The sequence below is a fragment of the Terrapene carolina genome, unplaced genomic scaffold (genome assembly GCF_002925995.2).
Source record: "Terrapene carolina triunguis isolate 2854851 unplaced genomic scaffold, T_m_triunguis-2.0 Scaffold62, whole genome shotgun sequence".
NCBI classification, from domain to species: domain Eukaryota; kingdom Metazoa; phylum Chordata; order Testudines; family Emydidae; genus Terrapene; species Terrapene triunguis.
The window spans coordinates 12,121,967-12,147,919 of record NW_020664413.1 but is presented as its reverse complement, the minus strand read 5'-3'; the positions used below and the strand labels follow the sequence as shown (position 1 = coordinate 12,147,919).

General features: G+C 47.1%; 1 protein-coding gene across 4 annotated transcripts in view; it reads left to right on the top strand.

Annotated features, from left to right (window-relative positions):
- The window catches only part of STEAP3 (STEAP3 metalloreductase), a 40,735-nt gene that overhangs the window by 2,419 nt on the left and 12,363 nt on the right, over nucleotides 1-25,953 (top strand). For 3 of the 4 annotated variants that reach the window (XM_024224512.3, XM_024224509.3, XM_024224510.1), the window contains exons 2-4: nucleotides 14,873-15,357; nucleotides 16,148-16,675; nucleotides 18,344-18,505. In XM_024224512.3, the coding sequence (XP_024080280.1) occupies nucleotides 14,875-15,357; nucleotides 16,148-16,675; nucleotides 18,344-18,505 (1,173 nt within the window). In that variant the 5' untranslated portion in view covers nucleotides 14,873-14,874. Of the gene's footprint in view, nucleotides 1-12,904; nucleotides 12,988-14,872; nucleotides 15,358-16,147; nucleotides 16,676-18,343; nucleotides 18,506-25,953 lie in introns of those variants that run through there. The other variant, XM_024224511.1, reaches the window with a different exon arrangement.

The window sequence follows — 25,953 nt, the reverse complement described above, 5'->3', positions numbered from 1 at the left end:
GGCTCGGATGAGGGGAGTGGCTCGGCTCGGTGCTCAGGCAGGGAGTGGGGGGGAGCGGCATGGCCTGGCACTGGGAGCGGCACGGTGTGGTGCTCGGCCTGCCGCTGAGGCTGGAGGGGCTGGCTCGGGGTGGCTGGGGTGGGCGAGCTGGGGCTCCTCTGGTCACGGGGGGGCCTTAGGGCTCCTTCTGTTATGGGGCGGCGGGTTTCGGGGCTCCGACGTGCGGGAGGGTGGAGCCTCAGGCGGAAGGGGTGGGGCCGGCGAGCTAGCCTCCCCAAAGTGGGGGTTCACCCGCCGCCCATGCCACACAGGTAGTATTGGATGCGACCCACAATGGTAAATAGGTTGAGAACCACTGCTCAGGATCCTCAAGGAGAGCAACCTTTGTTTGGAGGTTAGATGTGCTGAAGGGAAAATATTCCAAGAAAAAGAAGGGAGGGAAAGGGCACCATATATAATATAGGCCTTGATCCTGCAGTTGGCTCCATGCAGGCAGGCCCACATGGACTTAAGTGGGACTCTGCGCAGGCCAAACTAGTTGCAGGATCAGGTACATAGGCTTTAAGATTTTTTCCTATTTACAGCTGTGTATGTATACATAAATGTATTGTTAACACGGGGCTGTCCTTGTATAGTAACAACAGAACACTAACTTGGGTGGAGGCAGGAATCACAGAACCGACTGTGATTCAGAAAGCCAAACATGCAGGACAAGTGTGCACTTCAAATTACTTCAATGGGACCATTCAGAGAAGTGACCACTCCGTGCAGAGCTGAGCACATAGATAAGAGTTTGCAGGACCCGAGCCCAGGTGTGGCGAGTTGTTGGTTAAAGAGCAGGAAGTTCATGAAAGCCTATATTATTTATATTGCAGTAGTAGCACCTAGAGGCCTGCTCCTGCCAGCTGGGTGTGGCACAAGCATATCACAATGCACCAATGGGCATTTACATCGGTATCTTCCAAATGAGATTTGTGCATTGCAAAGTGCCGTCCTATGGAGAGAAATAAAACCTAAACATGCTGGGGGGAGGAAGAAAGTAGCTTATAGTATCAAAATTCCTGTGGGTTTAGGATTTTTAAAATAAGATTTAAATACCACCCCAGGCCTTAGTTTCCTCATCTCTTTTAACAAACCACAGTTGACATAAAAACCAGGTACAGTAAAGCCAGATCTGATATTAAATATACATGTTTGATTTGCTGTGTAATTGTAAAGGAAAAAATTGCAAGTGACGACTTAAAGATACTTATGCAGGAAATCACAGGAAAATGTGCCATTTGAAAAGCTTTTTTTTTAAAAAAAACACCCACACGTCATATGGAACTGGGCTTTGCAACATTACATAAAAAACCCCATAGAAACACCCTCAGATTCTAGTAAAAGGAGTGAAAATTTTCTTCTCTCAAACCCATTTGGCCAAGGTTACTAATGAAACCAACTTGCTGGAGAAATGGAAAAGATGCTGGTTGCTATGGTGATGAAATATGACCTTCCAAGAATAAATAAGCACCAGCTTTTTTAGGAATCAGTTTATCATCCTTGATTATGACACTCCCCAAACCAAACTTATAATGGAGGCAGATGCTAATTGATTTTCAAACTGAAACGCTACTGTTCTTCATGGTGTGGTTTCTCCTCCCTCCTTACACTGACTAGGGCTCTTCTCTTGCTGAACCGGCATTAGCAGTGTAGCCTAGTGTAGACAAAGGCAACATTTTCAAAAGCACCAAGTCAACTGGGAGCTTCTAAACATTTTAACCAAGGTCTTAGAAAATAATACAGAAAGCACAATTCACCTTTAGTCCTCAGCTTCTCCTAACAGATTTTCAAAATCTCTCCCTTAAGCCTTGATCGTGCAAACCTTTTATACGTGTTCACCTTTATCCACATGAGCATTTCCACTGAAGTCACTGGAAGTACTCGCATATGTAAAGTTATTCACTTGTATTGGGGCACAAGGCATTTCTAATGTGTCCATCACCGAAGTATCTGGGCACCAATTATTTATAATATAAAGCACCATCACATATCAGTAAGCATCACTTATTATTTAGAATGAATTAACTTTTATTTCAGGACATTTATCTCCCAGAGGGAGCACTCCAATAGACTTAACTATAAATATGTATTAAAGACTCAAGAAAATAATACCAGATGGATAGAACCTAAAAGCAATAAAGCACCAATTAATGTATCTTGCCAAGGGCCCTCTGAAATACAAAATACAGTTTAAAAGAGGTCTATGACCCCCCTTTTGCCTCACAAAAAAAAGGATCACGGAGCCTACAAAAGTATGGTCCATGTTCTGTCAGTCTCTGCAAACCGTAGGCTCCAGCAGCGCCCTGCCCTCTGACCTAAGGACAAGATGGCATAGAGGGAGCCAAATGATCAGTAAAGTGTTTGGACTCACTCCAGCAAGGGCTTTAAAGTTAAAACTCCAAAGATCTCTCTGTCTTGGTAATTGGTTTGCCCGCTCCCTGCTGTAGCAGAGGTGGTGATGGAAGCAGGAGTCTTGTAGGTCAGTCGGCTGATTAAAGAGATGAGAGTAGAGTGGTAGGCAAGTGCTGTGTTGTAGAGGACAAGAAGCTGGATTATACACTGAAAAATCCATTGCCCATTTAATGACGGGGCAGTGATCTAGCCAGTAGTTCCACACATCGGTAGTCAGATAGGTAGCACAGTGGCTCTAGAGCTCTTTTATCTCAGGTTCATCCCTGCCCCAAAGAACGTACAACCTCAGTATTATTTGCTGCTTTTAAACTAAGTTTTCCTCCTTCCCAGACACGCCTCCTGCCCCCCAACTCAGCAAAGTTAGACTGAGTTTTAACTTTGTCTTCCAACAGATCTGCCTTTGAACTGTTCATTCCTTCAGCGTGCCCCTGCACTGTCCAATCCGCTCTTTGAGAGACAGAAAGGAGACTCTGGCTGCTTCTGATATCCCTTATCTCTCTTCCCTAGGTTCATGCTGTTCAACCCGCCTACCCCACATACCCTTTTTCCTTGTGGGATGTCTTTCTCGCTACACTTTCCCCTCACTCGCCCTTGACTGTAACTTCGGAAAAGCTTTAAGTTGGCTGTTTGGACAATACAAAGACAGCCACTAAAAAGCAGGCTAGAGGAGCTCTAATAAGCTTGTACGTATGGATGTGCTGCTGTCACAGAGGATGCTTTGCTTAATGGTCAGAGCTTTAAATTTGAAACACCTGGACTCCCTTGAACCACAGTCCCCATCCCAGCCAGGCTGACTCAGTCTTCCCCCTTCTGGGCTCGGTAAATAGAGGGCTGTGCTGAAGTGTTTGGGATGAGACCTGAACATCAAGGCCCTCTGTCTTTTGTGTAGGCATTAAACAGCCTCCGTCCATAGCACTTTTCATAACAACAGGGGGTTGCCATATAAGATCCTTGGCCAAAATGTCCCCTCCCTGTGCCATTGTATTGCTTGGCTCTAGCTGGTAACTGCTCTCCGCCTCAGAGTTGGCTGCATATCAGTAATGGGCTTTGGCATCTCCTGGCTCAAAAGACGATATATATACTCAAGATTTATCATTAGTCAGCGAGATGGATGCCACCAGTAGAAAGCTAGGGAGTACCAGTTTTTCTGGGTTGTTTTTTCCCCTGATTTAAGTCCCATCTGAATGGCAAGTGAAGCTCTTCACCAGGTGAACTTTGAGGAAACTGCTCAGACTAAAGCGCTGTCTGTTCGGCGCTGAGGGTATTTTACTGGGCATGGTGCTGCTTCTGTCTGATGGGGTTTGGCATGTGTACAGCCTTCGAAGAGTGTACAAAGAGTAGCGAGACTTCCTTTTTGCATACGTCTGGTGGCTTGGGTTCTGCTATTTGTACCTGTGTCTCACGGCTGAAAAGACTCAAAGTCCAGAGCCTAAAATGGAAAGCTGTTGTAATGAAATTGCCGGGTCGTAACCACCACCTTGAATGTGCTGTGTTGAAATGTAGCCAGCAGAGGGCGCTATATTGCACAGTCCAACTGCTAGCAGTAGACCGCTCCATCAACACTAGAGAGCAGGGTAAAAGCAGTTGCATTCTGAGGGGGAGTGGACTCCGCAGAGAATCAGGGGCTCTGTGAGAGCAGGAGCCGCAGGCCAGAACCGGAAGGAGCTGGCTGCAGAAGGAAGGCTGGGTAGCGGGCAGCCTGAGAGCTGGGACTAAAAAGTTAGGAGCCAGTCAAAGCATCAGCCTGCTGCTGGCAGAAGCCCAGCAGGAGGAGGAGGATATAGGCCAGCATTGTGCAAGCAGGAGTGGGGTAAATGCACACGTGGATACCAGGAGACCACGGGCAAAGCCAGAGGTCAATTCTAGTGGGCTCTGTAGGCCAGGGCTTGACCACTGTCTAGGCAATGGATGGACTGGAGGGAGTATCCTTAGCACTAGGCCTGGGGAATCCCCTGGGGCAGTTATTTCACAATGGACATCCCCTAGAGTCTGGGTTGATCTTTCGTTATGACTGTTGACGTTGTTGTGCCTAGAGTATTTGCACCTTTTAGTTACAGGCAGTCCTGGTGCTGTTACTTACTCAAAATGCATTGAGTGGATTAATGGGGAGCACCAAAGACTAGAGTCTGGTGCTTGGACGCACGTGCTATAAGAACTCCAATCTTGCAGTACACAGAGCATGCTACCAGACACGCAGAAAGCACTGCTGTACCCCGGCCGTTGCGGCAACGCCCCACCGTGGCAACCGCTACAGTGATCATTTATTTATGGGTAGCACAGCCTTGCTAAACTCACCGATGGCAGGATATTTTTGGCAGGTGAGTAAAATATTAGAGCTTGGGGTTTTTTAATCATTGTTGGAATGGGTGAACAAGGAGGTTATGTGTCTGGGCTGGTAAATGTCCATAGCAGTATGGCAAGGCAGATTTGGCACTAAAAGCGTGCAGGGCGTTTCTTGGACACATACGAAGATAAGATCCTTGCACAGATGTGCATACAATCTATATAGAGAAAGACACGGGGAATGGATGGAGTACACAAGCAGACAGAGTGAGTGGTAATATAAGGGTTTTGTTTAGAAGGTAATGTAATCCGAGTAACCTCTCTCCTTCTTCCTTCTGTTTTTTTTTTTTCCAATCCCATCCTCCACTTTCCGTTGCTTCAGTCCAGTTAGATTCCCCTGAATGGTTCCCCATGTCAATAATCTTCCTCTCCCCATGTCCTTATAGATGTAATGTTTAAGTGTCACACAGTTGTATCATGCACTTAAGTAGGGGTGGGAGAGGCATAGAGATAAAGAAACAGGTAATCCTGTAGTCATAAGCGTACATAGATAGGATCCCAGCTCCTGAGTGAGGGCCAGGCGGTTGGCAGTTTGGTTTAAGTGTCCCAGTGAAGGTTCTGATGTAATTGAGCAAAGAGGCAATATTCCTGAACACATTTTGCATAACGGAACAGCTCCAGATTCTCTCAGCTACCGTTCTTCTGCTAGTCTGACCATGGAGACCTCTCTGGGTGGGTAGCTTACTCAGCAGGTGTTTTCACTGTAGACTGGCCAAGAAGGAATCCTGCCTTCTTTCCTATTGACGTCTCATATCCTCCACAAGCTCGAGAAAGGGAATAATAAAGTGATTCTCAGAACCCCAAGATGGCTCAGGAAACACTGGTTTGCCATCCCAAATCAGCCAGCATCAGATTGATTCTTGTGTCTGAGCAGAAGAGACAGCTGCTCCTCCCAAACGAAGGGATCGGGCTGTGCCCTTTCGGAGCATCATAAAGGAACCTGAAAACAGGGCCAAACCTGTATAAGAGACAGTGTCAGGTCAAACATAAGCAAAAGAGGAGGAAACTACCCTTCCCCTGCCAGGGTCCTTGTATCAGTTAGACACACAGGGTAATTCAACGTAACTACAGTCTCTTAGAACTTGGTTCTGACCCTCCTTCATGGGTCTGCCCCGTAGCTGTTCCAAATCAAAGAAAAGGTGGAAGCCATAGGTTTCAAAGGAGAACCAGCACTTCAACCTGCCTCCTCCACTGGGGGAGAAGACCAGGCTTATTCCTCCCCTCCCCCCGGCTTATTTCCCAGGATGCCATCCCCCAGCCCGGAACTACTTTCCCCAGCAAGCCTGCTCCCTGGGATCCCGGAGAGGGCCAGCTGGGAACTGCCCTGGGCCAGCCTTGTCCCTCACCAGTGAGAGCAGATGGGGAGGGAGATCCTACTCATGGAACAACGGTCTCTCTCCTAAAAGCAGAGGCAGCAGCACAGTTTTCTTCCTGCGCAACGCCCCCAAACTGCCTCCCCCCCCCCAAACCACTGCCTTTCTTTCCATGGCATCTACCCCCCGGGTAAGTTTAAGAGACAAAACCTGGCATGTGGGGTAGTGCTGGTCTAGGAGCATTTCCTCACAAGTCTCAAAGGGCTGGCATACCCGGTTATGGAAACTTCCGGTCTTAAGAGACCACCAAGAAATAACCACACCAAGAACGCACTGAGTGCAGATTTTCTGCATCTTTACTAGAAACACCTTGAGTGATTGCTGAAGACAAGTTTCACTGTCTCTGAAATCTCTACAGCTAATAATGACAGGACTCCAGACTTGCATGTAACTTGACTCCAAACACAATCTGCATGCATGAAAGTGGAAAAGATTTCCTCTCTATTGTCTCAGGAAGGAGTGCATCCTTGCATCACACCCATTATCTACAGACTGCAGGGTATTTTTAGATCCCTCTGAGAGGATTCTTCCATTCAGGTAGTCAGCCTGGTACACCATGCTTCCATTTAGCTGCTATTCCTGCTTTTTGCAGAGGAAAAGCTCAGAAAGGGGTGAGTCACCATTAGATAGTAATTAACTTGATAGGAGCAGCAAAGAAACCAAGACCACAGAAGAAAATGATATCAGCCACATGGGACTTAAGTACAGTACTCAAGGCTCTTGCAAAATATCCATCTGAGCCTCTTAAGAACTGTGAGATGAGAATAGTCATGGAAATAACCTTCTTATTAGCCATTACATCAGCCAGATGAGTTAGAGTATTACAGGCATTAACATTAGATCCACCATTCTTCAGTTTGTAGACTCTACTGCACCACAATCATCATTTACCTCCTTACCAAAACTCATTCTGCTGCATTAACCAGAAGATTAAACTCCAGACACTTGCACCCCAAATCCTCAGATTCCAACTTTATGAAACTTTTATTACAAAAGAGATCCTGGGGAGGCATTTCGTTATTATATCAGTACGCCGGCTGCCCGCAGCAAATCCAGCAGACTGTCGCTTTCATTACAGTGGAGCGGCAAAGGAAACTGTGTAAACATCTCCTTTGTCATAAAGGAATAAAAGTGAGACCTTTGCCTTTCCCATGTCTGTGCAGCCTAACAAGGGAATCAGTTTCCTGAGCAGAATTTGGCAGAGCAGATTTAGGATGTGTGGTACAGCCTGTTGGTAACCCTGCTTAAAAAGAAAAAAAGCCCTCTAAAATCATAAACTGCCTATTTGTTTTCCATTATTCCAGTTTTGCTTAGTCACCCGCCTTTATTACAGGCAGGGCTAGTAGGGCTGCTTAGTCAGGTTGCCTGTTCATTCCCATTATGAGACTCTGTTTTCAGTTGCTTAAAAAACTTTGCCAAACTTGAACTCTTTGGGCTGAAATTTGCTATGCCAGGTGTCTACTTAGGGGTGAATGACTCTGGAAAAATTTAGCCGAAACAGTTCAGCCATTTCCAAGAACAAAGCTAGGGAAAAAATGTGTTTTGCCCTTGTTAAAAAATTCTGGCAACCTTTCTTTGAGACACTGGACTGAATGAGGCAGGGGTCCTGTGGAAAAAAATAGTATGTGATCTGATCATCAAAGACTGTATCATAATGCACACGCACAAGGGGTACAATGAAAGTTGCACAGGCAATTCTGACATTTCCTAACTTCACCTCCCTGACTTGCACTGTTTGGCAACTGATGTTTTGTGGTGAGGGGGAAAAGGGCTAAGTTACTTCTTCCCATTACAAGTATTGCTTTCCCCCTATTTGGTGCCTTTTCATGTTTTGAGCTTCTTGCATACCAGTCATGTTATTGCCCTGCTACATGAATGGAAGTGAAAGGACTCCTGGAATATATAGCAGAGTTCAGGATCAAGCAGCTTTGTATAAAAGGCCCTTTTCTTAGCTAAATCTATTCCAGTTTCAACAGGTACATGGCACCTGCTGTGTTCGTCTGAGGGAGCCTCTTTAGGTATGGGAAAGAAAACACATGAGTTCTTTTCACTTGTAACAAAACAGCTGTAGGTGAGGAGTGAATATTTTCGTTTGGTAATGAAAACAGTGAAAGCTAATTTCATGAGTGTAAACGTTAGGATCCAAATGCCTCTTTCCAGATCTGACTTCTTTATGTATTAACTCACTAGTAAATACCAGGGAAGCTAATACTGAAAGTTGATGTTTTGCAATTTGAATTAGTAGGGGCATAAAAAGTCCCAATTCTGCAATCAAGTCCATGAGGGTCCAGGGGTCTGTCCACACATATCTGATCACAGGATCGGAGCATTAGATTGGAAGAGATCATGTCTTCCTTTGTGTTTGTTCAGCACCTAGCACTTGGGCTGGCCCTGGATGGGCAGGGAGGAGGGGGGGGGCCTCAAGCCGGCCATGTGTGGTGTCCCGTTTTCCCTCTGGGAAAATATGGTCACCCTAATAATGGGCCTATGATCCTGACCAGGGCTTCTAGGAATTGATGTAGTGCAAATGATCTGATAGCTGAGAGGGACCATCTTGGTGCACTTTTATAGTGATTTTGATCTAGATTACAGTGGTTGCTTTTTACTTTTGTTGTTCTGCTTCAAGCAACGTGCTTATTAGCAGATCTGCGTAATGAAGCATTTTATCTAAAATGAACCCTAGAAATAGAGTCTGACTCAGCACGGATGAGGCTCTGTAGCTATGCATATTTGATTCGGTCCAAGGGTAACGGACACCTGTGGTTGGGGCTCTGTGTACTTTTAAATGTCCAGTTGAAAATGCCCTCCCCTTATCTCCTTCAGTAGACTGGGTGGAAGAGACGAATACAGGCATTTTAGCCAAGACATTACAGGTGACCTTTGAAACAAGAGGCTGAATTGAAGATAATTATGTAAGAGCAATAGTAAGAGACAGGACTTCAAAAAGGAAAGTTGATTTTCTTAGGCCATATTGTATCATTGTGTTGAAACAGAACTTACTTGAGATCACTGCAAAGTTCTTTGGTGGCACAGTTTGGCTCATTGTCATGTAGAATGACACTGAACTTACTATTAAAGTGACATGTTTTAAAACGAAGATCTTTCACTTTATTTTTACAAGCCACTGCACCAAGAGAAGTGTGTGTTGATTTCCCCCCCCTCCCCCCGCCAAACAAGTAGATCCTGTTTATAGCCAACATACAAACACTGCAGGGGATTGTAATCTAAACATTGCATCACACTGCCAGTGCATAGGAACTTCAGTTATACTAATTAAAATCTACAGACAAAAATAAAACTGATTAGCCTATTTTCATTATCCAAGATGAGTGGAAAAAGGCCTGGTCTTTTGGTTAACGAACTCAATTTGGACTTGAGAGACCTGGATCCCTTTCCTGATTCTACCACAGATTCCCTGCATGGCCTTGGTCAAGTCATTTTATCTCTGTGCTTTCGCCTATCAAATGGGGATAACAATACTTAGTTTCTCTCACTCTTTGCTGTCTGATCTATTTGGACTGTAAACCCTTTGCATCAGGGAGTGTCACCTACTATGTGTTTGTGAAGTGCCTAGCCCAATGGGGCCCCCAGTCTCTGTGGCTACTGGTACAAATAAAAACTGAAATGCAATAAGTTCACAGCAGAAAGGGACAGACAAATCAGCTTTTCAAAAGTTATTCATATCTAATGATCTAAAGAGTCAATAATAGCATAGCTAGAGGAGGAGTTGAGTTGGCTTTTGGTAACAAAAGAGTGGGAGCTGCTTCACAGTTTAGCTTGCCACAACAAGCCTGATTTTTAATCCCTCCCCACCTTGTAACTTCCTCAATAAGAAACTGGTCTTCCTGAAATTTCACGTCATATCTCACCCCAAGGTAGCATTGTTTTCTGGCAAGTGTGGTGACAATTGACAAAGGAGTTTTAAAGTTAGTGTTCTGAACATGTATCCATTTCCCTTTTTCAAGCTGATCTTGGCTTTCTCTGGCTCTGGATATCTGCAGGGTGAGGCTAGCCTAGAAACCGCCTGTTTGTTTTGTTTGTGCTGACCTTGGGTTCCCATTTGGAGGGCAGAGTTAGTGGAGTGGTTTAAAAAAGGTGCAAGCCGTTCATGCCTGTATAAAAAGCAGCATTGATGCTGTCAGTATAATAAAGGTTTGTGAAACAGAAACAGACTTGCTGCTGACTTGCAGGGCAAGGTGAGGGGCAAGGATTGCTGGGGGTGGTGGTGGTGGAGAAGAGTAAGTGATACCGGGTATTACCCTAGAGTGGGAGTCTGGGAGTGGTGTATGGAGAGGGGGACAGGAGAGGTTGGCCTGGAGCCATGCTCCAGGGGCATAGAACAGGGGGGCTGTGGGCAGGCAGGATGCTAGAGGAAGTGGGGGCAGGATGCTGATAGGACACGGAGGAGTATGCAGGGGATCCCAAGGGCCAAGAGGATCATGGAGAGAGGGGAGAGAGCATGGGGTAGATTGGACACAGGTGCAGTGGACCAGAAGAGGAATGAAGGGGGGTGGAGGAGAATAGAGAAGACCTGACTAGTGGTGTATAGGGGACAAAGGGGAGTCATTGAGCAGAGGTGGACTGTACCGGGGTTGATGGGGCAATAGAAGAGAGGGCATGGAAGGAGGTGCAGGATACTGGGAAGCACAGGAGTCATGGAAAGCCCAGGAGAACACGCAGAAGGGATGATGGAAGGAGAGCATGGGTGGAGGTATACAGGGGAACGATGGGTGTGTGTTCAGGGGAGATATGGAAGTTACAAAAATCCCAATTGCTATTCAAGGAATCCGTTCCTAGTCATGTCGTTTGTCTGAGATTTAGAACTTCTCAGAGAAAGCTGCTTACCAGGAGATCTAAGAGAGATTGCCTCCCGTCCCGCCAGTATTTAAACTCAAACTGTTGTTAGATGTGCTATTGAGGTAGGGTGGGATCCACGAAGGGACTTAGATGTGCAATGCTGAGTGTCACGGCACCTAAACTTGTAGGTATGTACAAAATAGAAGGAACAACACTGCAATCCACAAAGCTGAGCTAGGCACCGAGGCTCCTAGACAATGGATGGGGGGGAGAGAAGTGCCTTAGAATGTGATCCACAAAAGCCAGCGCATTAGGTGCCGAGCTGCCTAAACTAGCCAATGGAAGATGCTGACCATTCCAGGTGAGTGCTCTAGCTAGTGGGCTAAGAGTTCATAGAATCATAGACTCATAGAATATCAGGGTTGGAAAGGACCTCAGGAGGTCATCTAGTCCAACCTTCTGCTCAAAGCAGGACCAATTCCCAACTAAATCATTTAAGGTAGGCTCCTCTTCCTTACTTCCTATGTTGAATGGGACCTGATAGGGCCCTGCACATGACTTAGGTGGCCGAGCATCTGTCTTATCACAGTTCGTGAATTGCTCTAGGGCAGTGGTCTCCAACCTTTTAAAGCACAAAATCACTTTTTGAATTTAAGTGCAACCCAGGATCTACCCCACCCCTTCCCCAAGGCTCTGCCCCTTCCCTGAGGCCCCATCCAGCTCACTCCATCCCTCCACCCCCACCCCCGTCGCTCGCTCTCCCCCACCCTCACTCACTTTCACCGGGCTGGAGCAGGGGGTTGGGGTGCAAGAGGGTGTTCAGGGTGCTGGCTCTGAGAGGGGGCTCAGGGCTGGGGCAGGGGATGAGGGGTGTGGGCTCCCGCTGGGCAGAGCTTACCTCAGTCAGCGGGGCTAAGGCAGGCTCCCTGCCTGCCCCAGCCCCGCGCTGCTCCCAGAAGCGACCAGCAGCACATCCCTGCAGTCCCTGGAGGGGAGGGGGCATGTGGCTCCACGCACTGCCCCTCCTTGAAGGCACTGCCCCCACAGCTTCCATTGGCTGCAGTTCCCCGTTCCCGGCCAATAAGAGCTGCGGGGGTGGGACTTGCAGGCAGAAGCAGCACACGGAGACCCCCCTGTCCCCTCCCTCTGTAGGGGCCGCAGGACGTGCTGCTGGCTGCTTCCGGGAGCAGCACGAGGCCAGGGCAGACAGGGAGCCTGCCTTAGCCCTGCTGCACCACCGGAGTTTTGGCGGACGGAGACTGCGATCGACTGGCAGAGGCTCCACGATTGACCAATCGATCGCGATCTACCAATTGGTGACCACTGCTCTAGGGCTTAGGCAGGAGATAGGTGTCCGGATGCCTAACTGAGGCAGCAGTGTGCATGCCCATAGGCAGAAATCTAGACACCTAGGGAATGTTTACTCTGGAAAAACTTAGGCGCCAAGTGAGTTCAGGCACCTACAGGGATCAGTGAAAGTTTTGTGGATCACAGTGGAGCCAAAACTGGGAGCTGGGCACCTAAATCTGAGGTTAAGGTGCCTAAGCATCAGATTTAGGTGCCTAAATACCTTCATGGATCCCAGCCATAGTGCCTAGCAGCCCCAATCGTGGACATGGGCCAGGACCCCATTGTGTAAGGTGCTGTACAAACACAGAACAAAAAGATGATCCTGGCCCCAAACAGCTTACAATCTAAGACTGAAATAGCAGGGCCCAACTCCACACTTAATTTTAGAAAATATCTTTGTTTTTAAAATATTCTGCTCTGTCTTATTTTCAAATGCTGTTTAATTCTGTGATGCTTTTATTTTTCTCTTCCTTTTGAACCCAAGTAGCGGGAGACAGAGATGCTGTTTATCCCAGAACATTGCAAATGTCCCTGTTTGTTTTGAATGGCAGTTACAGGACAGAAATGTCACACTACAAAAAGATTATCTTCCAGCACAGTTCACCATCCCTTTGGGAGCTCTCGGAATGCTTTTGAGGTGCTTTAGACCTATGATGAAATGAGTCCCTAGGTAACAACCATTCTGTCACCCTGAATGTTAATTTCTATTCATTTGCCTAAGAGCCAGAGAAAAGTGTCTTTGTTGTAGAGTAACATTTTGTACATATATTTTATTAGGAAAAGGGGATGGTTTGGGGACTAAGGCAGCAGACTTGGCACTGACTTGGGTTCTACTCCTGGCACTGCTGTCGTACTGGGTAGCCTTGGGCAGATCATTTAGCCTCTTGGGGCTGAGTCTCCCCCTTGGTGATAAAACCCAGTGAATGCTGGGAGGCGACAATCATTAGCGTTTGTAAAGCTTAGAGAGTTGCTTGGATGGAAGGTGCTGTAGATGCCAAATAATGAGACCTAGGTGGTGTAAAGCCCTTCCTATGTGGGGATTTTTTTAAATGTGTGTGTTGGGGGGGGGGTACATTTGTATTGCTTATTCAAGGTCTGGAGCTAAAAGCACTTGACTGAAATTGGAACAGGCAAGGGCTGTGTAAGCTGCATCCCGTGCCTCAGCCCAGACACTTTCATCGTGACCCAAGATGCCCCGTCTAGAGTCCAGCTCTAAATCTGAATAACCAGGCTGAGTTGTTTGATGCTCTTCCAAAGTACCCAACTGTGGATTAGGAGGACGCCACCAGCCTGGTGTCCACCTACATGCAACAAGTCTGCAGTCTTTCTTATGTAGATCATAACATCGCATTCCCTGCTGCCAGTAAGGGAAATGCTGAGTCCCCTGCCCTCTGTGAGGTAGGGTGCGCTCCCAGAGCACAGCCCCTCAAGGCACAGCCTTACAGGCAGCCACCCTCAGTCCCCTCCTTGCACCGCAGTTACATGATCACAGCCCACTATGTAAAGTCAAGCTCCCCTTGCTGGGGTTCAGCTTATTCTCCCTTTAGGAACTGCAGCCTGCTTTTCCAGCTTCACCCTCAATCCTGGCTCCCCCTCCAGATAGCTCTGAGCCAGGGAGCTCTGCCAGTCCTTCTGACACTCTCTGGAGAGGCTTTGTTTTCTCCTCCTGTCCAGATTCCCAGGCTCAGACCTCCAGCTTCCCCCTGGCTAAAGAAGGTCACAGCCCTCCAGCCCAGGCTGCATAGCCAGGCACACTCCAAACCACCTGCCCTTTCTCTCCCCCCAGTCAGCAAGCAGCTGCATTTTTATCCTGTGCAGGAAGTAGCTCACTGATTACACCCCCCAAGTCACCAGCTTGTCTACTCCTCCCTTAAACACCAGGTTCTTAAAGAGGCCACGCCATGGACCAGGTCTGGCTGGCCCCAAGCCCCCTTGCTCCAGAGAGGGTCCAGACCACCCTGTTATGGTGTGGAAGGCCCACACGCACCACAGGGGTCAAGGCTGCTGTGGTTTTATAGCCTGGAGAGTAAGTTTGGGGCAAGGGTAGAGGCAGGCAGAGGACAGCGTTGAGGAGTGGTCAGTGGATCTTTGACTGCACATGTCTAGAGGCCGCCACAATGGAGTCATATAGCTACTTTGCTCCTTTAACTCATACCTACTTGGTCTGGCACTCTATCCTCCACTAGCAGTGGCTGGTCCGCATATAGATAGATGGATGAGCCTGCTACAGCTTTGCCGAGTAGAGGTGGGTCTCTGAGCTCACGCAATAGCAGTTCTGCTTTTACATCCAGAGGTTCTGGGTTCGATCCCTGCTGCCAATGAGCCCTGCAGGGGCGCAGCATTATACAGCCGGTTTGCAGGTTCAGGGGATTCCTTCCTCCCTGAGTCTATGGTGGGTTCCCACACAGACCCCGTTTGCAATGGCTGTACGTGTGGCATGTAGCATTTGCCACATTACTGCGGGTTTGTTTCTATCGCACGTAGATTGAGACAGGGAGATAAGGTTTTGAAAATGCTGTTTCCAGTGAACTTGTCCTTTGTGCTTTTGCCTAAAGGGATGCCAGGAGGAGACATGGCAAAACCACTCCTAGGTCGCCGGAATATGGAGAGCAATCCAGATCTCGCCCCGGCTGCTGGCCGAACCGTAGGGATCCTGGGAAGTGGAGACTTTGCACGCTCGTTGGCTACACGTCTGGTGTACTCGGGTTTCCAGGTGGTGGTCGGAAGCCGCAATCCAAAGCGCTGCGCGGGCCTCTTTCCTTCAGCAGCTGAAGTAACTGCCCAGGCAGATGCTGCAAAGAAGACGGATGTTATTTTTGTGGCCGTTTTCAGGGAACATTACTCCACGCTCTGTGACCTGACGGATGTGCTGGCTGGCAAAATACTGGTGGATGTCAGCAACAACACTGAAATTAACCATCACAAAGAATCAAATGCCAAGTACTTGGCTTCTCTTTTCCCAGCCTGCACTGTCGTCAAAGGATTTAACGTGCTATCCGCATGGACCTTACAATCAGGTCCCAGAGACGGGAATAAGCAGGTATTGTTTTCTTTTATTAAGGGCCAAATCCTACAGACCTTACTCAGGCAAAACTCACCTGGACTTCAGGATTTGGGATCTGACTGTGTTAGTTAAGTGCGTTACTTACTGAGAGAAGTGAGATCTAGTGGATGGAACACAGGATGGGGCAAGGACAACAACCAGAAATTGCTAAAATCTAATCCTAGCACTAGTGTGGAAACTGTCTGTGGCCTGGGACAAATTCATTTTATTTCTCCTCACAGAAGTAAGCTGTGTGGATCTGTTAATTTTGTAGGGTAGTGAGCAGCTGCTAAAAGCACCATGTGGCTGAGTAGCATTGCTATTTTAACGTGAGATGTAAATATATATATTTTTTCAATCTAGGCCAAAACGGTTCTGTCAGCCAATTTTCGTAAGTAGGAAGATGACCAAAAGTATTTGAAGATTCCTAACTTCCTTATCTCCTTGGTGCCTCCTCTATCAGAGGATAATAAAAGTGCTTACTTGGCTCACAGCGATGGGGTGAGGTTTAATTAGCTTTGTAAAGCGCTTTGTGATCTTAGGATAGAACGGTCCATATAAGTGCAACACATTATTTATGTATGTATTTACTTGGACTTAAACACACATCTAAATGAATGCCTCTCCTGGGCTTCCTGCACCCTTGGCATCCATTAAAAATACAATATGACATGACTACATTGCTGTTAGGAATCTAGGCCCTTGTTAATCCAGATTCCTTCCCAAGTGTGTTTCCTTCGCTTCACGTCTCTGTTTGCCCATTAATGTATCTTTTGGTTCATTGCAGGTCTTGATTTGCTGTGATAATCAAGAAGCCAAGCGTATAGTCGCTGAAATTGCTCAAGTCATGGGGTTCACCCCTGTGGACATGGGCTCCTTGTCTTCAGCCTGCGAGATCGAGAACATTCCCCTGCGCCTCCTCCCAGCTTGGAAAATCCCTGTCTTTTTGGCCCTGGGTCTCTTTCTCTGTTTCTACACTTACAACTTCATCAGACAAGTCTTACACCCTTACATCCGGGAGCAGAAAAACAAGTTCTACAAGATCCCAGTGGAGGTGGTCAATAGCACACTGCCCTGCGTAGCCTACGTCATGCTCTCACTCGTTTATCTACCCGGGGTCCTGGCCGCCTCTTTCCAGCTGCACTATGGCACAAAGTACAGACGCTTTCCAGACTGGCTAGACCAGTGGCTGCAGCACAGAAAGCAGATTGGTCTTCTGAGTTTCTTTTGCGCAGCCTTGCATGCCGTGTACAGCCTCTGCTTGCCCATGCGCCGATCTCATCGGTATCAGTTAATCAACGCAGCTGTCAAGCAGGTAGTACCTTCATCGCCCAATCAGTGCATGGCATAATCTTATACATCTGCCCAAACCCTGTGGAGCAGTTCTAGTATTTGAGCCATATGTTTAGCTCTCGATGTTTCCCACTGAATGAGCCCTGTCTCATGTGAGTTATTAGCTGTGCATACGCCCCATTCCCAATGGTGACACTGGGTCACTGTGGAAGAACAGGTCAGGTTGGCTGGTGCTCTACTGCCCAGCTGATAGCTGTACTTGGAACTCTGATCAGCCATGATAAGTGCCATTCCCAGCAAGAGGTTCCCAGTCTCTTGTGTCAAGTTAGAGAGTCGAGCTTCCCATTGCTCCTGAAAGGAATAAAGTCAGCCGAATCCGCCTCCTGTCTTCAGGGATTGCTGAGCCCTGTGTAAGGTTGGGGAAGTACTGGAGGCGGAGTGGGGGCAGAAATCCTAACCCAATGGAGGAGAGCGGGGTTTTTGAATTTTGCTCTCTCTCCCACTGCGTGTTACTTGCAGGATTGCAGGCTTTTAATTCTGGACACACTATTTGTGCCGTTCTATGTAATTTTGAGTTCACAAAACGTTTGTGGGGTTTTCCACTGTTTCTTTTTTAATATGTTTTCAGGTAAAGTGTAGGGGGGTGGGAGATGGGGGGTGGGTGGGAAAAATCCTGCTAGTGTTACTCTAATTCTCCTTGGAGAAGCTATTGCACTAATTCCAGTGGGCAAACTCATGCTAGAGTAAACTAACTCTACTCATTGGAAATTGCTTTATTTGGGAGGTGTCTCTGGCTTTGCCATGATCTTTGCTTTTTGGGAGGTGAGGTGCTCTCACTCTCACCTGTGCTTTACATCTGTGCCAGTCACAAATAAATGCCAGACAGGATTTCTGTGTTCACTTCCCTTACACCTCCTATTTTCTAGCAATGTCCTTGCTAAGTGAATTAAGACCATTTAATGAGATAAATGGATTGTTCTAAATGTTGACCTCTGCCATACAGTATAAATCTCATCTTGGCTTCAATTAGCTTGAACAGTTTTCCTCGTAAGTGCACTTAAAATGAATACCATTAGGAGGCCACTTTGTATTCAAGTATTCAAAGATCTGTACTTTTGCTCTTGGCTTTAAACTGACTTTTCATGTTAATTGCAGTTCTAAATGCAACTTCAGGGCTTGATCCTGAAGGTGCTGAGTACCTGAAAGTCCTCTGGAGGGTAATGGGAGTTGTGGAGACTTGACACCTCTTAACATCAGGCCGTAAATTGAGTTTAGTGGATCATGAAGGCTAACCTATCCCGTTCCTCCCAAATAAAGTTCCTCCAGATGAGGCATGTTGGTAGGGCAGAGTGGGGGAGCTTCCCCTGCTTGTCCTGTACCTGTTATGTGGCTAAATGACCACGAGGTTAGATCTCTACTCCTACTGCTTCAAAAACTCAAAGCTAAAGGAGATTCTCTGCTCGCAGTAGAGAGATCTATGACATATGCTGTTAAGCAGTTCTGATTCCATCCATGAGAAGGCAGTGGTGCAGTTACGCTAGCCAGATCATTAAATGTACTAGTCTAATTAAATGAGAATCAAACATTTAGCCAAGATGACTGCTTTCAATGAATCAGTCAGTCAAATAATGATCTCTGGCACTAACCACTTCCTGTAGAAAAAGCTGCTTAATCTTCATTGTTGTACTAGGTCATGGAGAAGACTGATGCCTGGATCGAGGAGGAGGTCTGGAGAATGGAGATTTACGTCTCTTTTGGAATAATGGCCCTAGGCCTACTGTCATTACTTGCCATAACTTCACTTCCCTCCATCGCAAACTCTCTCAACTGGAGGGAATTCAGTTTCATTCAGGTAAAGTCAATATTTGCCTTTTCCAGAGGTTAAAGGCAGGATTAGAGCCAAATCCTCCAACAGAGCACGCAGCCTGCTTCCTTGTCTGCAGGAACTGAGCGTGGGGGGCTGGGAAATGGAATCTTCACTGCAGTACCAGCGGGCAGCTGCTACAGCAGGCTGTGGAGAGAAGAACTGGGGCAGAGTCTGCTGCTCCACCCACCACATGATGTTTTGGGCCAATGGATTCATGCACAGTCCCACCGCACTCCTGCCCAGTGAGTGCTTTCTGTGGCCCATAGGGGATGATGTGGAGTCTTGCCTGCATGGCCATCCTGCACGCCAGCCTGGGGAAACATTTCCACTCTGTTTGGGGCTTTGGTCTCTCGCAGAGAGGGCTGGAGGATCTAGCCTTTATTTTGAAAGGCGTCGGGTTTCTTCTTGTCCCTCTGCAATCCTGTAACGTCTGTTAGTGAGCTGCATGCTGATTAACGGCAGGCTTTGTGCGCATGAGCGACTCTGCTACTTATTTAATGCCTTGTCTGAAACTTTCTCCCTTTGGTTTTTCCTTTGCCACTTTAAAGGGGTTAACTCTGATTTCCTGGCAACATTCCAGCAAAGGCTTTGCCTGCCTAAAATCTCTCCTGCCTGTTCAGTTGGATTCCCCTTCCCTTCCCAGCCTGCACCCTTGCATGATGCTGCCCTGTTAAAAAGCTCTCATAGTAGTTAGAAATGCAAAATGCCTTTTAGGTCATTTTAGTCCCTCTCCCTGCCAGGGTAGAAACGTTCCCTCCGGTTGGCTTGTTCCCCCACAGAGATGGCTGCGTTTCAGTCATGCATAATGTGATGATCGTGCGGTGTAGAGCTTGCAAAGAGCATTGGGACACGTCAGGATGAAAGGCACTATAGAAATGCAAGCGATTATGATTGCTGCAAGCAGAGATCCGTGATTGTTAGGGCTTCTAAAAGACGGATCGTTAAAGGCATTCAGCAGAGGTAGTGTGCTGGGGGCATAGGCTGGCAAGCCTGCAATGTTAACTAAAGTCTTAACTAAGGGACTTATGCCTAATATTATCCATCCTAATAACTATAGTGACAAATACATAGAGGGCTTTATGAAAGTAAAGGGGCTTAGATATAAGTCAGGATTCCCTAATGTTAAGTGCTCCTGCAAAATGCCTAATAAACAGCTAAGTTGAGTCCTGCTGGCACGGAGGAGTTAACTGCAATGTCAGCATCTTAAAAATAGAGGGAGGAGTTGAGATTTGAGTCCTTTGCTTGGAGAATTGCTGATGGTACATTAAAACAAACAAAAGGAAATATTTTTTCACCCAACGCACAGTCAACTGGTGGAACTCCTTGCCAGAGGATGTTGTGAAGGCCAAGACTATAACAGGGTTAAAAAAAGAACGAGATAAATTCATGGAGGATAGGTCCATCAATGGGGGCAGGGATGGTGTCCCTAGCCTCTGTTTGCCAGAAGCTGGGAATGGGCGAAGGGGGATGGATCACTTGATGATTACCTGTTCTGTTCATTCCCTCTAGGGCACCTGGCATTGTCCACTGTCGGAAGACAGGATACTGGGCTAGACTGACCTTTGGTCTGACCCAGTATGGCTGTTCTTATGTTCTTATGTAATCTGTGTAATGGCACCTTGAGCCCATGGAGATGAACACACTGGAAGCACATAAAGGAATAACGTAGCATTTCCATTACTAATGCTTGGCCCTCACATAGCGCTTTAACGAACACTGACTAATTGAGCCTCACAGCCGCACTGTCGTGAGGCAGGCAAACATTATCCTGATTTTACAAGTGGGTTAAGGCAGGCAGCAAGGCTGTGACGTACCCAGAGCTACCCCACGAGTCAGTGATACAGCCAGGCTTTGAGGGGGAATTCCTCTTGCAGGGCTGTGTTCATTAGACCACACTGCCTCTCATCAGAACGGGAGCAGAACAGGTCAGTTCACTCCTTTGATCTGCATTTCGTTGTGGGTTGTCACATAGGTGGATCATCAACATACAGGAGTCTCTCCATTGCAAACCCCCAGGAGCTATGGGATTCCTTTTTAAAAAGCCAGAAGGATCTGGCTTTGATGGCCTCAGGAAAAAGCGCTCAGCTATCCCAGTCATGGGCTCAGTGGAAGAACTTAAATAAAACCGAATACGCATAAAATAAATATCCTGACTATTGAGTAGCCAGATGTCAAAGGGTCTGGGCTGCTCTGGGACTGGTCTGGCACTTTTCGTAGGTGCAGAGCTTCCGGGTAGAATTTTCAGAAGCCCTCAAGCCCCATTTTCAGACGGGACTGAGGAGTCTAAGGATACAATTTTCAAAGGTGCTTAGGAACCACTGTCAGAAAAGACTCAGGAGCCTCAGTCCCATTGACTTGCAATGCGAGTGAGCCTCCTAAGTGCCTAAATTACTTCTGAAAATGGGACTTGGGCTCCCACTTTCACTTTTGAAAACATTGCCCTGGGTCAGACCTTCCTCCTTCCAGAGTCGTGAACCACGCTGCATGCCCGCTCCCCTCCACCGCGGTGGTATGTCTTTGAGTATGTCTACACTGCAACAAAAGACCGACGGCACATCTACGGCTGGCCTGGCGCAGCTCCCTGGGACTCAGACTGCAGAGCTATAAAATTACAGGGTCGCCAACTTTCTACTCGCACAAAACCAAACACCCTTGCCCTGCCCCGCCTCTCCTCTGAGGTCCCGCCCATGCCCCACCCCTTCTCAGAGACCCCACCCACTCCATCCCCCCCCCTCTGTCGCTCGCTCTCCCCACCCTCACTCACTTGCTCATTTTCACCTGGCTGGCTCAGGGGGCTGGGGTGCGGGAGGGGGTGCAGGTTCTGGGGTGGGGCTGGGGATGAGGGGTTTGAGGTGTGGGAGGGTGCTCCAGGCTGGGACCAAGGGCTTTGGAGGGTGGGAGGGGGATCAGGGCTGGGGCAGGGGGTTGGGGGGGTGAGGGCTCTGGCTGGGGATGCGGGCTCTGGGGTGGGGCTTTGGATGAGGGGTTTGGGGTGCAGGAGGGTGCTCCAGGTTGGGATTGAGGGGTTCGGAGGGTGGGAGGGGGATCAGGGCTGGGGCAAGGGGTTGGGGCCTGGGATGGGGGCGGGAGTGCAGGCTCCAAGCGGCGCTTTCCTCAAGCAGCTCCTGGAAACAGCAGCATGTCCCCCCTCCAGCTCCTACACGAAGGTGCAGCCAGGCGGCTCTGCACGCTGCCCGGTCTGCAGGCACTGCCCCTGCAGCTTCCATTGCCCACGGTTCCCGGCCAATGGGAGCTGTGGAGGCGGCGCTTGGGGCAGGGGCAGCAGGAGGAGCCCTCTGGATGCCCTTACACGTAAGAGCCAGAGGGGGGACATGCCAGCTGCTTCCAAGGAGCTGCGCGGCGCAGAGGCTAGCAGGAGCCTGCCAGCCCTCCTGTGTGGTGCTGCCAACCGGACAGTTAAAGGCCCGGTCAGCACTGTCAGGATCCCTTTTCGACCAGGTGTTCTGGTCGAAAACTGGACACTTGGTCACCCTACTCAAAGGCCAGGCTCCAGCCTGAGCCATAACGTCTACACTGCTATTTTTAGCCTTGCAGCCTGAGCCCCTGTCAGCTGACCCAGGCTCTGAGACTTGGTGCCTCATGTTTGTTATCGCAGTGTAGACATACCATGCACACACGGTCCTGGAAGCCAGCACAGTTGTCTCTTACTAGTGCATTTAATAAGAGCATAGTACAGGCCCTTTGGCAACCATTCTCAATTCATTCTAACCATGTGTTAGCGTTGGTATCAAACAAATAAATGACTCCCTATTCCAAAATAGCTCCTGGCTCCTCTGCATTATGATTGGCTGGCTTAGTGTATGGAAATCCTGGCTCACTTACTCAGGAGGGGGCAGTCAGGGACAAGGAGAAGGGAGGCTTAGATAGGGGGTGGGGTCCCAGAGGGGGTGATCAGGGGACAAGGAGCAGGGGGTGTTGGATGGGTTGGGGGTTCTGTGGGGGGCAGTCAGGGGGTAGGAAGTGGGAGGGAGTGGATAGCGGATGGGACTACCCCCCCATGGAGTGTCCTCTTTTTTGAAAGTTCAAATATGGTAACTCTACACTTACACCTATTTCTGTAAGTGCAGGATAACAATACGACTTTGCAATACAAGCTACCCAGCTGATTGGAATGCAGAAAAGGCAATGAAGGTATTGAGACTTCCTGTGGACATATCTTGTTGGAGAAGCAAGTTTAAACTTTTTTGAAATGCTAATTTCTAGATTTTCCAACAAGGAATTTTTGAATTATTAGTGTTTAAGCAAATTGGCAATGCATTTCCTGATAGCTGGAGAAACTAACACAACAGTAATAGATGCATTTATTATCCTTGCACATTAGCAGTGAAAGTGCACGTGCAGATGTTTATTTTTTCCTGCTAAATGAAAGCATGGTGGAATATAATATATTCTTGTTCACTGTCCCTTTGAAGCAGTCACTGTACAGTGCAGAACACTTTATCCAAAGTGTTTAGGAGTTATAATAAACTTGAGATTTACATAGTTCTTCATATTCAAAATGCTGTACAAAACGTTTGAAAAGACTGAAAGATTTGAAAAGGTGCAAATTGAGCATCTATCAGTATCAAAGCTTTGCTCCCATCTTGGCCTCATCAGTGATGTGTTTAAAATGAAATTCCAAGTTCAATGCTCTTTATTTGCCTGCTTTGAGGCAAATAAAATTGGCCGAGGGTCTTTTGAGAGTTCTATCCATCAGCAATTTTAAAAAATATAAATCCAGGCATTATTTTTATCCAATTCTCATCTGGATCGTTTCAGGCCTCATTCAGTAGTGTGAGCATCATATATTTGTAGTGTTTGATCTCTCTACTCTATTAAAATATGCTTTTGGTGCTTAACTGGCCAAAAACTTGCTTGCGTGTGCAAGCTTAAAGTAGCAACACCACGCCTGTGCTGCTGCACAAACCCAGAGGATTTACTATTTTAAATGTTCAATTTTACAGTAGTCCCTGCATATCTCAATATTTAAGATTAATGGGAACTATACATGATATAGACGTTGCATTTTATTTTCACAATGTTACATGTGCGTAACTTGACTTAAATGAAGAAATTTTTCATCTTCCCTTATGTTTTGTTTTCCCCAGGGTGTTTCAGTTTTAAAACTGTGACTCAAATGGCACACAGGGCTTCCATTTTTGTCATCATGGAATGACTTCCAGATTGAAAAAGGGGTGTGGGGGGGGGGGGAAGGATGTATTTACCTATTAACTTCTAGCCCTGCAGACCCCTTCTGGAATCTGAACGTCAGTCTGACCTGGCTTCTTTCTGGCTCATGCATCACCAGAAATCAAGACTCTGCGATCAGAAGTTCTTTAACCGTTTTGTTGATGATGCGAGAGCCAGAGTGGAATCCAGCTCACTCCCCCATTGCTCTATTGACTCTGCAGTGCTAACGGGAGTACAAGTAGTAGACTTACCAGGAAGCAAAAGATCATTCTGAACACTGCAGCGTACAGACAAGTCTAAACAAGCCACATGGGACAGATGTTAGCCATGGTCATTGATGCCTCATTACTGGAAGGCTCCAGGTACTATGGATATGAGGGTGGTATAAGAACCTATCTACAATAGAAGACACGTGGGAAGCTGATTGATTGAGTAAGGAGGTACTATTTTTACATAGCACTTTTTAGAGTACTTCAACATATGCTGTTTTAATGGAATCCTACATGGGCAGTAAACCCATATGGAAACAGCATAAAAAACTGTATTGCTAATCAGATAGTTTCTTAGCTAGAAACTGAACTGAGAAAGAGAGCAAGAATTACATGACTTCAAGATCCAATATTGTATCAGGGCTAGAAACGCTGGCAAACTAGTACAAGTGTTTTCAGGATGCTTGACAGCTTTTTCATCCTATTAGGCCAGTAACCTGTGAGACTTTCAACCTTGTGCATTCATTTAGCAGCCTCTAGGGATACGTCTGCACAGCAAAACAAATGAACATGGCAGCAGGTCTCAGAGCTGGGGTCAAATGACTCGGTCTTGCACTGTGGGGCTAAAAATAGCCGTGGAGACATTAGGTCTCAGGCTGGAGCCCGGGCTCCGAGACACTCTCGCTTGCCAGGTTTCAGAGCCCAGGCTCCAGCCCGAGCCTAAATGTCTACACTGCTCTATTTAGCCCTGCAGCAAGAGCCCTGCAAGCCCAGGTCAGTTGACTCGGGCTCTAAGACTCACTGCCGCAGGTCTTTTGTTGCTGTGTAGATGTACCCTAGAATGACTTGGTGTCTCAGCTTATGTGCATGTTTTAGCCACGAGGCAGTGCTGATCCCACATACCGACACCTTAGCCAGTGGAGGGCAGTAGCACACAACACACACATTGTAGGAGGACAGAAGGCCCAATACAACTCCCATTATAGTCAAAGACGCCCATTGATTGCTGTGGAAGTCGGATCAGGCTCAAACATCATATTATTATCTAGATGCTCATTTGTATAACTAATGAATTAGCCCACTGTTGCATTCTAAGGAACTTCTACTCTGATTCTGGACTGAGTTATAGCCTTAGCTAGGAATTCCTTGCCTATTAGCGTTTTGTTTCAGGTCACAAGGTTCACGTCATTTAAAGGTCGGCTTTTTTTCATTTAATACTAACTGATCCACTGTGATGCTTTGTCCTAACTTTTGCTTCTGCTTCACTTCTACCAGCAGTTGTTTAAAAAGAAACTGAAGGGAAAAAAATAATTAACTTCCGCCTCAAGTGCCATAAGTTATGTGAAAACCCTTTTGGATTAACTCTCCCAAAGAACACACCTTGCCTAATGCAGAATGTTATTGCTTCACTTTGTACATTTTTTTCTCTCCCCATTTTAAATCTTTTCTCTGAAAGATTAGTCATAAGCTGGTACTTCCTGCCACTTTTCACCCAGGGATTTTTGGCTGCCGGTGAGAGCTAACAGCAAATAAATGATGTATGAGCCATGATGACTCGATGGCTGCTGTTAGGAGCACTGTATCTTTCAACTGCAATCAGGGCACATTCCGGCTAGTTATCATTCTTAATTTTCCAAATAAGATGAACCTCTCCTCATCTAGTTGGGGGGCTTGTTATCGCTTAGGCTTAGGAATTTGATGAGACTTTGAGTAGGAAGGAAGGATAGGTTTGGTATGAAGGATGCTCTAGTCTAGGGGATAAGGTGCTGCACTGGCATTCAGCAAACACATGTTTGAGTCCTAACTCTACCATAGACTTTCTGTAGAACCATGGATAAGTCCCCCATCTGTAATGTGGGGATAATATTTCTCTAAATCATAAGAGTGTTGTAAGGATGAAATCCAGTAATGACTCTAAGGTGCTCAGAATGATGTGGGTCATTTAAGTAGCTAACTATATACCACTTATAGGGAAGTAGACTCCATAGAGCTTCTTTCTTCTCCACTTCCCAATCCTTTTAAATGCCCAATTAA